This window comes from Pantherophis guttatus, chromosome 3, assembly GCF_059756535.1.
Source record: "Pantherophis guttatus breed Tessera chromosome 3, ASM5975653v1, whole genome shotgun sequence".
Taxonomy (NCBI): domain Eukaryota; kingdom Metazoa; phylum Chordata; class Lepidosauria; order Squamata; family Colubridae; genus Pantherophis; species Pantherophis guttatus.
The window spans coordinates 189,867,889-189,881,517 of NC_142065.1; the positions used below are offsets into that span (position 1 = coordinate 189,867,889).

At 35.9% G+C, this 13,629-nt stretch overlaps 1 protein-coding gene across 2 annotated transcripts in view; it reads left to right on the forward strand.

Annotated features, from left to right (window-relative positions):
* Positions 1 to 13,629, forward strand: part of VPS13B (vacuolar protein sorting 13 homolog B) — a 328,745-nt gene that overhangs the window by 248,827 nt on the left and 66,289 nt on the right. For both annotated transcript variants that reach the window (XM_034422515.2, XM_034422516.2), the window contains exons 40-42: positions 8,970 to 9,166; positions 10,152 to 10,333; positions 12,426 to 12,775. In XM_034422515.2, the coding sequence (XP_034278406.2) occupies positions 8,970 to 9,166; positions 10,152 to 10,333; positions 12,426 to 12,775 (729 nt within the window). The remainder of the gene's footprint in view (positions 1 to 8,969; positions 9,167 to 10,151; positions 10,334 to 12,425; positions 12,776 to 13,629) is intronic.

Consider the following 13,629-nt stretch of genomic DNA (forward strand, 5'->3'; position numbering starts at 1 on the left):
AAGAGGGAACAAAGTTGAAAGTAAAGAAAAGCAAAAAAGGAATTATGAAGAAATACTGTAACTTCTGATTTTCTTTACAGCAGTTATAAATATGAATTTACTTCTTACTCTGTGATTACGTCAGTATTTTCATTTTTCTATAATCTGTTTTTTAATCATCAAAACATACCTTTGTCTTTTTCTGTTTCTTGCAAAAAGCCTACAAAGTATCTCCTGTCAACCATAAACTTAGATAATATCTTTTCTCTAATCAAAAGTGCCAATTTGATCATCTCAGTTCCATAAACACCATCCATTCCTCCATTGTGGGTAATGTCAGATTTTCCACCTCTGTGCATATAAAATCTCACTACAGTTACTATGTATAAAAACAAAGTTCCATTATATTTTTTTTCCAACTATTTATCAAGCCCCAAAAGAAAAACCCTCTGGTTTAAACTGTATATATTAATCTTTAAAATCTTCTGAATAAATGTATGTAGTTGAATCCAAAACTTTCTGGCTTTTTACACATCTCCCAAGCACGATAAAAAGTCCCTTCTTGTTGTTCCCATTTCCAACATAAATTTGAATAACCTTTTTACATTCTAGACAGTTCTCTGGTAAAATATGCCAACAATATTTAATTTAAAAAAAATTATCTTTAAAATTATAACATAATATAAATTTCAGCCCTTTCAACTACATATTGTCCCATTGTTCCATCTGAATATTAAACTGTTTTTTAAAAATCTTTTATCTACCTTAAATCTTTGTGATAATTGTACATAAGTAAACCATAATACTTTGGTACCATTCTGTCATCAAATCTTCTAAATGTAAAATTTACGTTTTACATTCCCCTTGACAAAATCACATCACCATAATTTGACCATTTGTTTTTACTACAACTCTTCCATCTTTTCTTCCATACATTTTTCTGGAAATTTATGTATTTCATTTATTTATTATAATGGAGGGCTTCAGTTAACAACAGCAGTTGGGTCCAGAATCACCATCACTAACCACGGTCATAAAGTATGAGGACATGTGACTGTGCTGTTTAGAAAGAGCAATTTCCATACTCCCTGTAGCCACCATTAAGCAAATCATCTTAATGGACCATTAAGTGAGCATGTCACATGGTCACTATTTGGCTTCCTGCCAGCTTTCCTATTGACCTTGGCTTGTCAGTCGCTGGTAAAGTAAGTTGCAAATGGCAAACATGTGACCATATGAAGCTGCAATGTTGTGATTGCAAACTGGGCTCCAAATGCCCATATTGTGATTCTGGGATCGCAGGGACACCATGACAACTGGAATTCTGTGGACCAGCCCTAAGTACCACTTATTCAGCCCTGATGCAAGTTTGAACAGTCATGAATGAGTGGTATTTCACCGAGGACATCTGTACAGTTGCAGGCCAAAAAGGAAACCCACATAAAAACCAACACAGACAACATTAAAGCAATTTGACAAAAGATAGGATTGATAATGAGCAACTAGACTTCTTGAGTTAGCTTATATATCAACAGATATTACTGTCAAACCCACTTTCTCATAGCAATTGCAAGGGTAAACATTTCATGATTTTCATAGAAATCTCATCCCTTAATAAGTAACACATTTATTTATTTATTTATTATTTATTTATTAATTCAATTTATATGCCACCTTTCTCCGGAGACTCAGGGCGGCTTACAAATCGTAATCAGTAATTACATAATCAGTAATTACAGCCAAGCATCTACTAGTCAGGGGGAAAAATATTGTCTTTAATTGTCAGACATGGTACAGAAGAGCACACAATAGAATACATATAACAGTTTCAATCACTCATTCTGAAGATACACATCAAGGTTCCTCATAAGCAATGCTGTTGAATTTCCCCTCCAGCATCTTGAAGAATAGTATATAAAAACTTGGCAAAGTGAGCCTCCTTCTATATAGAGCCAACAAAATATTGTCAAAAAATGTGGTGATGTCATTAAAACCGGTGTTGATGTCTCCATAATGATAACAGGAGAGTTGATACCTTTCATTTCATCAATCCATATCAAATACTTTCTTTTTCTGGATTCAGCATAAGTTAGCACAAGGTGAGAGCCCACAGTGAGCCAGATTAGAAACAATTTGTATCTTCCAAATGGAGGTACCATATTTTTTGGACTATAAAATGCACCAGTGTATAAGACGCATCAAGATTTCAAAGAGGTAAGTAAGAAAAAAAAAAAGGTTTTGCCCTACCCAGCCCCCAGGAGCACTCTGCAGGCCTCCCAAACCATCTGTACGCCCTGTTTTTTGCCCAATTTTGCAAAAACAGGGTGCACAGAGGGCTTGGGAGGCCTGCAGACTGCTTCTGGAGGCTAGGGGAGGGCAAAAACGGGTGTGTTTTTGCCCTCCCCTAGCCCCCAGGAGCAGTCTGCAGGCCTCCCAAACCCTTTGCGTGCCCCGGACCCATTTTTCGCAAAAATGGAACAAGCGGGGCGGGGCTTCAGGAGGCCAAAAATGGCTCTTTTAGGGGGGAAAAAGTGTATCTTATACTCCGAAAAATACGGTATGTTTTACTCCTTCCTCCCCTATTTTTCCCCACAACAACAGTCTGTGAAGTGAATTGGGCTGAAAGAGAGTGACTGACTCAAAGTCACTCAGATGGTTTTCATACCTAGGGTGGGAATAGAACTCATCATCTCTTGGTTTCTAGCCTGGTACCTCAACCAGTATACCAAATTGAGTGTCTCTTAATTGTTAACATTCTAAGTCACGGAGTTTTTAGTCATTACTTCAGAAAACAGGGTCTCATATAAACCGTGGATGCCCCTAAAGTTTTTGAAGCTCAAAAGCTAAGTTTATAAATTTAAAAAGTCACACAATCGATCAGAATAGAGATGGAAGGGACCTTGGAGGTCTTCTAGTCCAACCCCCTGCTCAAGCAGGAGACCCTAAAACCATTTCAGACAAATGACTGTCTAGTCTCTTCTTAAAAACCTCCAGTGATGAAGCACCCACAACTTCTGGAGACAAGCTGTTCCACTGGATAATTGTCCTTACTGTTAGGAAGTTTCTCCTTAATTCCAGGACAGTCTTCTTTGCTTGATTAATTTCCATCTATTGTTTCTTGTCTTGCCTTCTGGTGCTTTGGAAAATAAGTTGACCCCCTCCTCTTTGTGACAACATAATACTTATAATAAAGAATTTATAAAATTACCCGAAACTGCCTTTCCATAAAAATCCTCTACATCTGTCTCCTGCATGTCATTCTCATAAGTCTATAAAAATGTAAAAAGCTTCCAGACCTTGATTCATGTTCCCCCACTAATAGATAGAGAAGTTATCCAAGGCTTCTGAAAATTAATTGAGGCTGTGTCTCAATGTCAAGGTAAACTAAAATACCATTATAAAGTATTGAAATGACCTGCCATTGAGCAAGGTAATTCTCTGCACAGCCTATATTCAAAATATCTCTAGTCTGCAAAATTAAACCATGTCATTTATTGGACAGATTCACTTTATAACCAAAGCAAAATAATCCATGTTAGTGCCAACTTTTACATGTGGTTCCTATATTGGATTCCAGCATTTTCCCAGCTATTTACCATCAGGACCTAGAAAGAGAATTTTTCACATATTAAGTACAGGTTTCTCTTTCTCCTTTTTTCAAACCTGGAAGCATAAATATTAAAGGTTACTGGATAAAACTTTCAAATTAAAGGGCTAATTTCCATGCAATCATGCACCCAACACCTCTTGTTTTACAAATTAATTACTGTCTGAAACATGTTCTGCTTTGCCTTGGATTACTCATATCTTGTTGAACTTGTGATGTTCATAGAATGCAATTGTGAGTAAACAGTATGCTTTTTTCAAAGGGAAAAAAAGTTTCCAAGGAGAATTATTAAAATATTCATCTTCGAAAAGATGAATCAGTCAGAGTACAAAAGAGAAAGCAACTTAAATTTATAATCCTTTGGGAACATTTTAATTCTAAATACTTTACCAGAAAAATAAAAAAAGAATGCAGTGGCAGCATAAATAGGTAAATGTCAAGGTTTGTCAGCTCTGCAGATCAAGGAAAACTCTACTGTGGGTGACAAGTGAGAGGGTAGAACATGTGAAAAGATTACTAAACCTTGAAAGGAACAAGAAGAGAAATAAATGAAGAAGAAACAAAATTCCAATTGTCTGTAGGGAATTAAAATTGTAAGTGCATTCAGGTTGTCCTCTGAAATGTCAAGTGCTACAGGGTTACAAAAGCATTAAAAAAATAACCAGCGTATCACCAGATACTATACTCTCAAGGACCTGAAAGAGCAATCAGGTGCTTTTTTTTTTATTCTTGATGAAGGACCCCTAAACTTAAAATAAACAATTGGGTAAATGTCTACTATGTATTATTTCACTTATAAAATGTACAACACAGAATCACAGGGACCTTAGAGGTCATCTAATCAACTCCTTGCCCAGTGCAGTACCTTCGTACCATCCAGACAAATGACTGTCCAATTTTTTCTTGAAAACTTAAAATGATGGAGAACCATGACCACAGGAAGCAGGCTGTTCCATTTTTTAAATAGCTCTCCCCGTCCAGAAATTCCTCTTTATTTAAAGTTTCCTAACAGTGTTCATTGCAAAAAACCTTATGAAGTCGTATCTCACTAGTTATGAGCTCCTTGTTTGATAGCCAAGAACATTCCAAAGAGCACCAAAAGGGATGCATTAAGAATTGGCAGATTTATACAACAACAAAAATCTCAATTTTGGGTTCAGTAGATGCTTTATCAGGTATAGTAAACTGCATATCTGAATAGCCAGGAAGGAAATGGGATAAAGAAAAAAGTGAGTGTTCCAGTTTAGTTGTTAGAAGCTAGAATTGGGTAAAAATATTGCTACATAAAATCATGACAAACCAAGAGCTGCCTTGGATCAACCTTACGTGAAATAATGATGTTGAGGTGAAGAGAATGAATAGACAATAGTGATAAATGGTAATATAGGCTGTGATAAAGTAAAACAGTACTGTAAAAAGAAACTATGGGGAGAGTTGGAATTATGTGATTTTTTTAAAAAAGCAGATCATTGAAAATTATTGTGATAGCCAAATGTTATTCTGAGCATTATCTTTTTGTGAGGAATGGGAATGCTCCACAACTAATCTATTTTTCTAATCAGAACTCTATCTTGAGTCAAATCAAGGATTTCTCGTATAGGTTTCCTGGGTTGGAGAATTGGAGAAATATGATTTGATCCTCTTGGATGACTATTTAGTTTGCTTGAGATAAAGTCCTAATTATTACCACAGTTGCCTTTCAACCTGCGCCACTTTCAGCTTGTGCCACCCTTGGAAGACAGTCAGTTTGGTCTAGTGCAGTGGTTCTCAACCTGTGGGTCGCGATCCCTTTGCGGGTCGAACGACCCTTTTACAGGGGTCGCCTAAGACCATCGGAAAACACATATTTTCAATGGTTTTAGGAATAATTTTATGGTTGGGGGTCACCACAACATGAGGAACTCTATTAAAGGATCGCGGCATTAGGAAGGTTGAGAAACACTGGTCTAGTGGTTAAGGCACCAGGCTAGAAAGCCGGAGACTAGCCCTGCCTTAGCCATGAAAGCCAGCTGGGTAATCTTGGGCCAGTCATTCACTCTCTCAGCCATTTTACAGGTTGTTGTTGTGGGAAAAGTAGGAGAAGGAAAGTGTGTCGGATATATTTGCTGTCACAAGTTATTTGTAAAAAATAATGACGATGGACTATATATACAAATAAACAAACAAGCCAACAGTCATGGTATTCATATGAAGAAAGCTGCTGTATTACGACTTCTTATGACATACAAGTTTCGGCAAAATTGAAACCAATGTTCTTGTTGCAGAAATGACTGCAGCAATATTTCTGGAATAAAGATCATTTGTCATGTAGGGAGACTATTGGTCTTATTTTTCAAGACAAAAGGAATACAATTTTATTTTTCTTATGGGACTCTCAATGGCATCTAATAATCGCACTTCCCCTGCCCATGAGTCATTTTGTATAATATATTTGATATTCAAGTTTTCGACTTATTATTTTTGGCAGCAGCTACTGCGTAAAGCATTCGTCTTCCTTTAAAATTATCAAGCTGGGCCACTAGTCATAACCTATCCACCCAAAAGAATAAATAATGTGGTATCCATAGAAATACATAATGTAAATCAGTTTAAATTCCCAAATTCAATTCATAAAGAGCTCTGTTGCTATAAACCTGTGCATTTTGGTGAGACTTTCTCTCTTCCTAGGTATTTGTGTACTGGATTATAACTTTCTTTTTAATATTTCATATTAGGTAGCTTATTTTTTTTCCCTTTTGCTTGCCAAAACCTAACATTCTGTAAGCATTTACTCAGTGATGAACATAACAGTATGTATTTTTTTAACACAAATTCAGTTTTTCCTGTATTCTGTGTACTTGCTGCTATTAACAGGCTTTTCGGTATTGCATATATTAAATGAAGGATTATAGCTAAAAATCTTGCTTTCTTTTGCTGCCTAGTTTATTATTAACTAATGTAAAAACAAGCATCTTTAAATAGTTAACTCAAACTTGCCAGTGATTATATAGCCAGTTCCTGGTGTGTAATAAAATGGCTTTAAGAGATTAAGAGGGTGTTCCAAATCACGACATTGCCTAAAAATGAAATCACTTAAATCATTTCTACCATACAGTAATTCTGTTGGGGCACATATATATATGGAAGGAAGGCCCCCAGCTTCATTCTCTTTCAAAGGGCCCCTGGTTTTCTCCACACACTCTGGGGGACCCCAGCGTGATACCGAGCCCATCAAGTGGCTTGTTTGTTTGATTGCTGTTGTTGTTGGGGTGGTTATTGGGTTTTGTATTTGGGGTTTTACTTCTGTAAGCCACCTGGAATCACCGTGAGAGGGTTGGGTGGCCATATAAATTTTCTTAATAAATAAGCAAAATAAAGTAGGATAATTGGGGAAAGAAATCAAAGTTCACCCCCTACTCCACTAAGCAGATTAATTTCACTGGTGCTAGGAATCATCTAACTGACAGTACATCTGCTCTGATGAGTATCTGGGGATTCTCAGAGTTGCAAAGTGAAGATTAAATAATATACTCTTAGATATGTTGTGTGCATTGAGGGGCTGTGCTCCCTCAGATTATCATATTAGATTTATCTGTTAAATTCTTCTGGCAGGCCATATTGGAAATTCAGAAAATTACATTCAGCTGCTTTGTATGCTGCTTAATGCTGCATTTTCAGAAAGTAATCATACATATTTTTCTCAGAAAATCAGGTACATGGACTACAGATAGTCCTCCATTTAACAACCGTTCATTTAATGACTGTTCACAGTTACAACGGCTCTGAAAAAAGTGACTTATGACTGTTTTCCAAACTTATGACCATTGCAGCATCCCCATGGTCACTTGATCAAAATTCAGATGCTTGGCAGCTGGTTCATATTTATGACGGTTGCAGTGTCCTGGGGTCACACAATCCCCTTTTGTGACCTTCTGACAAGCAAAGTCAATGGGGAAGCCAGATTCACTTAACAACCGTGTGCCTAACTTAACAAATGCAATGATTCACTTAACAACTGTGCCAAAAAAAGGGGTGGAACTCACTTAACAAAGTTTCACTTAGCAACATAAATTTTGGGCTCAATTGTGGTCGTAACTCGAGGACTACCTATACTCAAAGTTGGGTTGAAATCCCGTATTGGGAGATATTCTCCATCAGATTTAGGGGATCGTGTAAAACTGGAAGCAAAACCAAACTTGTCTCTTCATATAGTTTTGTCACTGGAAACTGCTTTTATTAATGATGTCATAGTCTGGGATTTCATGCTGTGCTTTATTGCCTCTCTTTTTACATTTCTATGGAAAGCTGTTAAGTAAAAATAAAATTTTACAACTTGGTGCGGGTCACGCATCATTTTTCTTTATCAGCAGTTTAAGGAGCAGCAGTGACAATTCAGACCTGCTGCCTAAATACAGCAGTTGATGGTTTAAGGGTTAACAAGCTGATCTAGATAAGAACCGTTTCTTTTTAATGGTTGGTTTCTCTTATGACTGAGATGAGGTGGATATCCTATCCTGAACTGAGTCACACCCTGCATGAAAAGCTTCCAAGAAGATAATTGTTCTCCAAAATATTTCCTGATCTATTACAGATGTGCCCTGAGAAATACTGATTTCTGTCTTAGTTTTTGGTATATGTGAAAATGGCATTTAAAAAAAACCAATTAATCAAAATCTAAGTAAATGTATTCTAAATATAAACACAATTCATTCTCTTGGTTGTTGTTTTTTATAATTATAGTAATATCTGCTTGCATTTTACTTTGCATAATTTAGAGAAATGTGTATACATTGTATGGTAGTTAATATTCCCTTTATGTGGTAAGAAATATTCTCTAATACCAATGAGATAAATATCGGTATCAATTGTATTAATATTAAAATATATTAAGATGATTGACAAAGTACTGCTTCTGAATGGCAGCATCAGTCCTTTGGAATGGCATCCCAATGGAGATATGGTTGACTTCCATCTTTATTGCTTTCCAGAAACAGCTCAAAATAAAGTTCTTTCAGAGGGTATTTAGATTGTGATGTCATCTTGGCTGAGATTTATAGACTGGTTTTTGTTGGGACTTGTTGGGACTTATACATCCTGAAACATATATTTCAATTTTAATTTGATTGTGGATTGTGTCATTATATCTTTTATTTTTGTGAACTGCCAAGAGTCCTTTGGGACTTCAGAGGGATCGATGGACAGAGTGACAGATAGACATTATGTATGTGTGTATTTATCAATGGATGCATGCATGCATGCATGCATGCATAGACAGAAAGAATCTCTCTCTTTCTCTCTCGATTGGGAGGGACAGACAAACAGAACAACTGTATATTACACTGCAAATAAATGTCTTTGACTTTGTTAAGAAATGCCAGACAACTAAGATTTGCAATTGTTACAGATCCCCTGCAGTTTGGAATACTGGGATGAGCTCCAGAAGTCATTTGTTGCTTTCAGAGAGTTCAGCTTATCGGAAAGCAAAGTTTGTGAGTTGACCCTGCCAAATATCAACTTAATAACTGATCCAAAAGAGTTTATAGCTTCAGATCTTTGGAGAATTGTTCTGAACAGCAACCAGAATTCAGGGGATGACCAAAGGTAAATGCCGTATTGATTATGAAACAGTACTGTATTTCACCAAGACAGATCATGCTATTTTCTAAACCAGAAGCTAAAATACTGAAACAGACAAAAACTCATGACTCTTCAAACAATTCATTATTTGCTGAAAGAAATTTCACTGAAATAGATGACTGAAACACCACATTACACAGATCTAGATTTTTAGTTCTGGAAGAATGCTAAAATTATCCAAGCCTTCCACAGGGTAACTTGGTTGGTCATGATATAAAGAAGTCGAGGTAAATCTTGGATCCAAGAAGTTCCCACCTGTCTTTCTCTGGCATGATCACAAAGAGATTGAAAGCTTTAAAAGAAATATCACAGTATTGCCTCTGAATCCTAATCTACAGTTATATTTAACTGTTTTGTTGAGATAAATCCAGTACATAGCCCACTGTATTTACTTGGCCATGTTTCAAAGAAATCATCAAGATCGACTACAATATATCAAATTGAAATAATAAAATAGCAGTGAATCTTTGTAAATTTATGTTTGTGTTCGAAGTGAGGAATTTGTTTCTGTTACGTTGTGTCCCCTCAGCAATCTGACAAAGTTAATTCAATCAAACAGACAATAATTGATTCAGGTTCATCTGAGTTCATCTGTAAAAACTTCATGGCTAAGTGAGAATAGAATCCTTTCTTTCTTGACTCTAGTTCAATCTTTTAAGAATACCTTACTCTCTCACCTTTTTTTAAAATAGATGACTAATGTATTCCCTAGAAAACAATTAAGGCAAAGGTTTGGAGAATATTGTCTAATAAGAGTTTATTTCATTTAAATAGGAATATAATATATTCTTATTATAATGCTGTTATTGAAATAATTATTCCAAATTAGTATTTAATAATGACCACATTATTGGGGCTCTGATCCTCAAAGATGCTGCTATTTTAGAAAGCAATTTAATGTAGTATATTAGAACTTTACTTTTGCCTTTTTCTCACGTCCCTTCCCCAGTTCAGAAAGCGAATCAGGTTCCCAGAGTGCATCTGATCAGTTTGTGACTCCTACTGCCCTAGCAGCCTGTACGAGGGTAGATTCATGCTTCACTCCCTGGTACGTGCCTGCCCTGGGGGTTTCAGTTCAGTTTGGTCATGCCGAACTTCATCTTTGTCACCATCTGGATCAGCTGGGCAGAGGTATGTATCTTAAATTCTGAAACAGAAAGTTGTAGCTATTGCTTTTCCATTTACTCATCATCCCACCTGCTTTACATTTGCAATTCTTTTGTCCACTGGACCATATGCTCAGATAGCTTACACCTACTTATCAGTAGCAGGAATGTGTAAAAACCAGATGTATTTGAAGGCAGTCATTGCAGAAGGTGCTTCATTTTTTAAGCTTCAGTAGTGGGCTCAAATACCCCCTTTCCTTTTACTTTATTGTGAGGCTAATGGAATAAATTTTGCTTTTCACTTTTGCCAGCAAACCTGCCCCACTTTTTATGTGCCATTGAACAAAAAGATTCCAAAGGAAGTACCAAGTACTCAAAACTCAGTTACAGTAATTTTAAAAAGAAATTGGGAGTAGAGATGCAATCCACCTGGTTTCATTCAGTAATGTGTTATTGCATTACTGCATTATTGTCAGTTTTATTTCCAATACATATTATTATATTGTGTAATTTCAAATAATATTCTCCATAAGAAATGAGCAAATATCTCAGTAATTTCTAAAGTATGACATCTTGCTTAAATGATGGTTTTGAAAGTGGTGAATGACTAACATTTTCTTCAACGTTTCCAAGTTTCCCCATTACTTGTTAACATTTTTAGCACTTCAAATGACAGTGAAAGGAAGAAAAGAAGCCTGAATCAGCCAGAGGTCCTTAAAAAGATTCTCTTTTTTTCTCTTTTTTAGAAGCCTTTTTTAAACTAAGCTATTCTTAATTGCTGTTTTCTTTACTAACTTATTCACAGTAGAACAATTAAATGTATGCAACTGGGACTATTGTAGATTGACTACGTCACAAATTGTTTTCTGGGTTAATTATTTTCTGCAAATTCAGAGTAATGCATTCTGTAATTATCCTTTTAAAAATTGTATTCTTTAAAAAAACATTTGTGAGAGGATTATCTGTATTCTTGTGATAGCCTTACTCTTTACATCTTTTTAATAATTGACTACATTTTCAATAGTCTTATTTTCTATTTCCCTTCCCTTCATCAGATGCTGATCTCTACCCACATCAATAATTGCATTTATTTTAACTTACATATCAGCACTGTATTTGAACATACAGTCCTGAATGAGTATCCTCTCCATTCTCCTAATGTGTTTGACAATTTTGATTTCTGTTCTGATTTGAAGAATGTTTACTGTTTAGTTCTTGGTAGCTCTTGTTGCTTATTGTTTCACTTTTTTATTAGCATTGCTTTCAATATCACCTTCACCATAGCAACTTGTAGTTACTGGTTAGTGCACTGAAGGGGCAGGCAAATTAATGCTTTCCAGAGACTTGTGATATATACCAGCCAGTGCTGCTGGCCATGTGACTGGAGGGCAAAGCTGACACCGTATGTCTGGAGATTACCATGCTTCCTACTATATTCCTAATACCATTTAATATAGGCCTTAGCATATTAACTTTTCCACAACACACCACATCTTTTATTTATTGATATCATACTTCTAAACACAAAGAGGCACAGAAAAGGTCTCTCTTCCATCCAAAATTTGACCAAAGGTCAGGTTATAAGACTACTCTTTCTTATGGCTTTAGGTTTTACTTGGGACTTCAAAAGCTAACCTTACCTTTCACAAATAGGGACACCAACTCCCAGAATGTTTAGTAATGTCCAAGTTGCTTAGGATTGAACCCATGCATCTCAGTGGCTCTCAAGTGGGCAGAAAAAAAGTTCAGTTAACCTTGCAAAAAAGACACATGCAATGGTTATATTGTAACTTAGAACGAAAAAAAGTCATAAAGTTTTATTGTATGATTACAGAACTTGGATATAAGCACATTTTTAAAATAGAAATGTTGCTGATAGCAGTAAACTTTCAATGAAGAAAATATTGTTTTCTAATATTTTTCAGTTTACATTTCATGTCTGTAACTACTTAACTATGGTCAAATAATATCTAGATTTTAAAATAAATTGATTTGATCTAGAAAAATATAGCTTGGTCATTCTGGGCATATTTTTTTCTGCATGTGTTCACTCCTAGTTTTATATCTGCAACATTACATTAACTATTAGTGATTTATTTTTACCTTTTGTTCTACAGAGCCACCAAAATTTCTACATCCATTTATCTCTGATAAAAATGTGCCATCTGAATTAGAATACTCAATCATCTCTTTTGAAGAACCTCATACCTATTTCAGGCAATGGAGTGATGGATCCGTCTTCAGAGACATGCAGCTATCCACTAGAATTGATTGTAAACTTTTGGAATGTAGAAATCTAACTAAGCAAACTGTTGCAAAACCATTTGGTGTATTGGGGCAGCTTTCTGTTTCTGGAAATTCCATGGAAAAGATTTTGGATGGAAGTATGGTAGTGGATCCTGTATTCATCAGCTTTGGCCAACATACCATCCACTCTCTGCATAAAACCCTTCAGGCTTGGCAACAGGTAAGCACATAGGCCTGAAACGAAAAGGTTAAACCAGATATCATAACTAAGGATTCCTAAGAGTGAAGAAGTATCAAAAGTTTTATAGGGCAAAGGGACTGAAATAGGAATGGTAAACTGGCCTCAGGTCCTTTTTGTTGTGTCATGCATTTTATTGAAAATGAAACAAAAGCAAATGAAATGTATAAAACCTATTTACATATAATCATTTAGTGTTGTATGAGCATGATTGGGAAATGTATGGATAAGGGGGGGATTTGCTCTTACATGGGGAAGAAAATTCATTTACTTATCAAATTTCTACACTGTTCATCTCACTTAAGTAAAATGAATGAAAGGTTGCTGAATGAATGTGAATTGAATACAAAAGTCCTGCAGAGAAAATGAATGAGCAATGAATTGCAAAAGATATATATGAAGAAACGTGAATGGGTTGGGAGGAAAGACTACAGGTAGTTCTTGTAGTTGGATGGAGTCAGTGAGATCCTCAGATAGAAAGAGAGAAGTTTAAGGAACTGAGAAGAGCCTGTAGTACAGTGGACTGAAGCACTGTTATTAACATCTGCTGCTTGCAATTACTGCAAGTTCAAATTTCACCAGGCTCAAGGTTGACTCAGCCTTCCATCCTTTCAAAGGTAGGTGAAATGAGGACCCAGATTATGGGGGCAATAAGATGACTTTGTATAAATATACAAAAGTATGAAGGCTATTGCTTAACGCATTGTAAGCCGCCCTGAGTCTCCGGAGAAGGGCGGCATATAAATTAAAGCAAAAACAAAAAAACAAAAAACAAAAGGAAATCTAAGAATTCATATAAAGATATAGTACAAACAAGACTGGTTTGCAAGGATAGA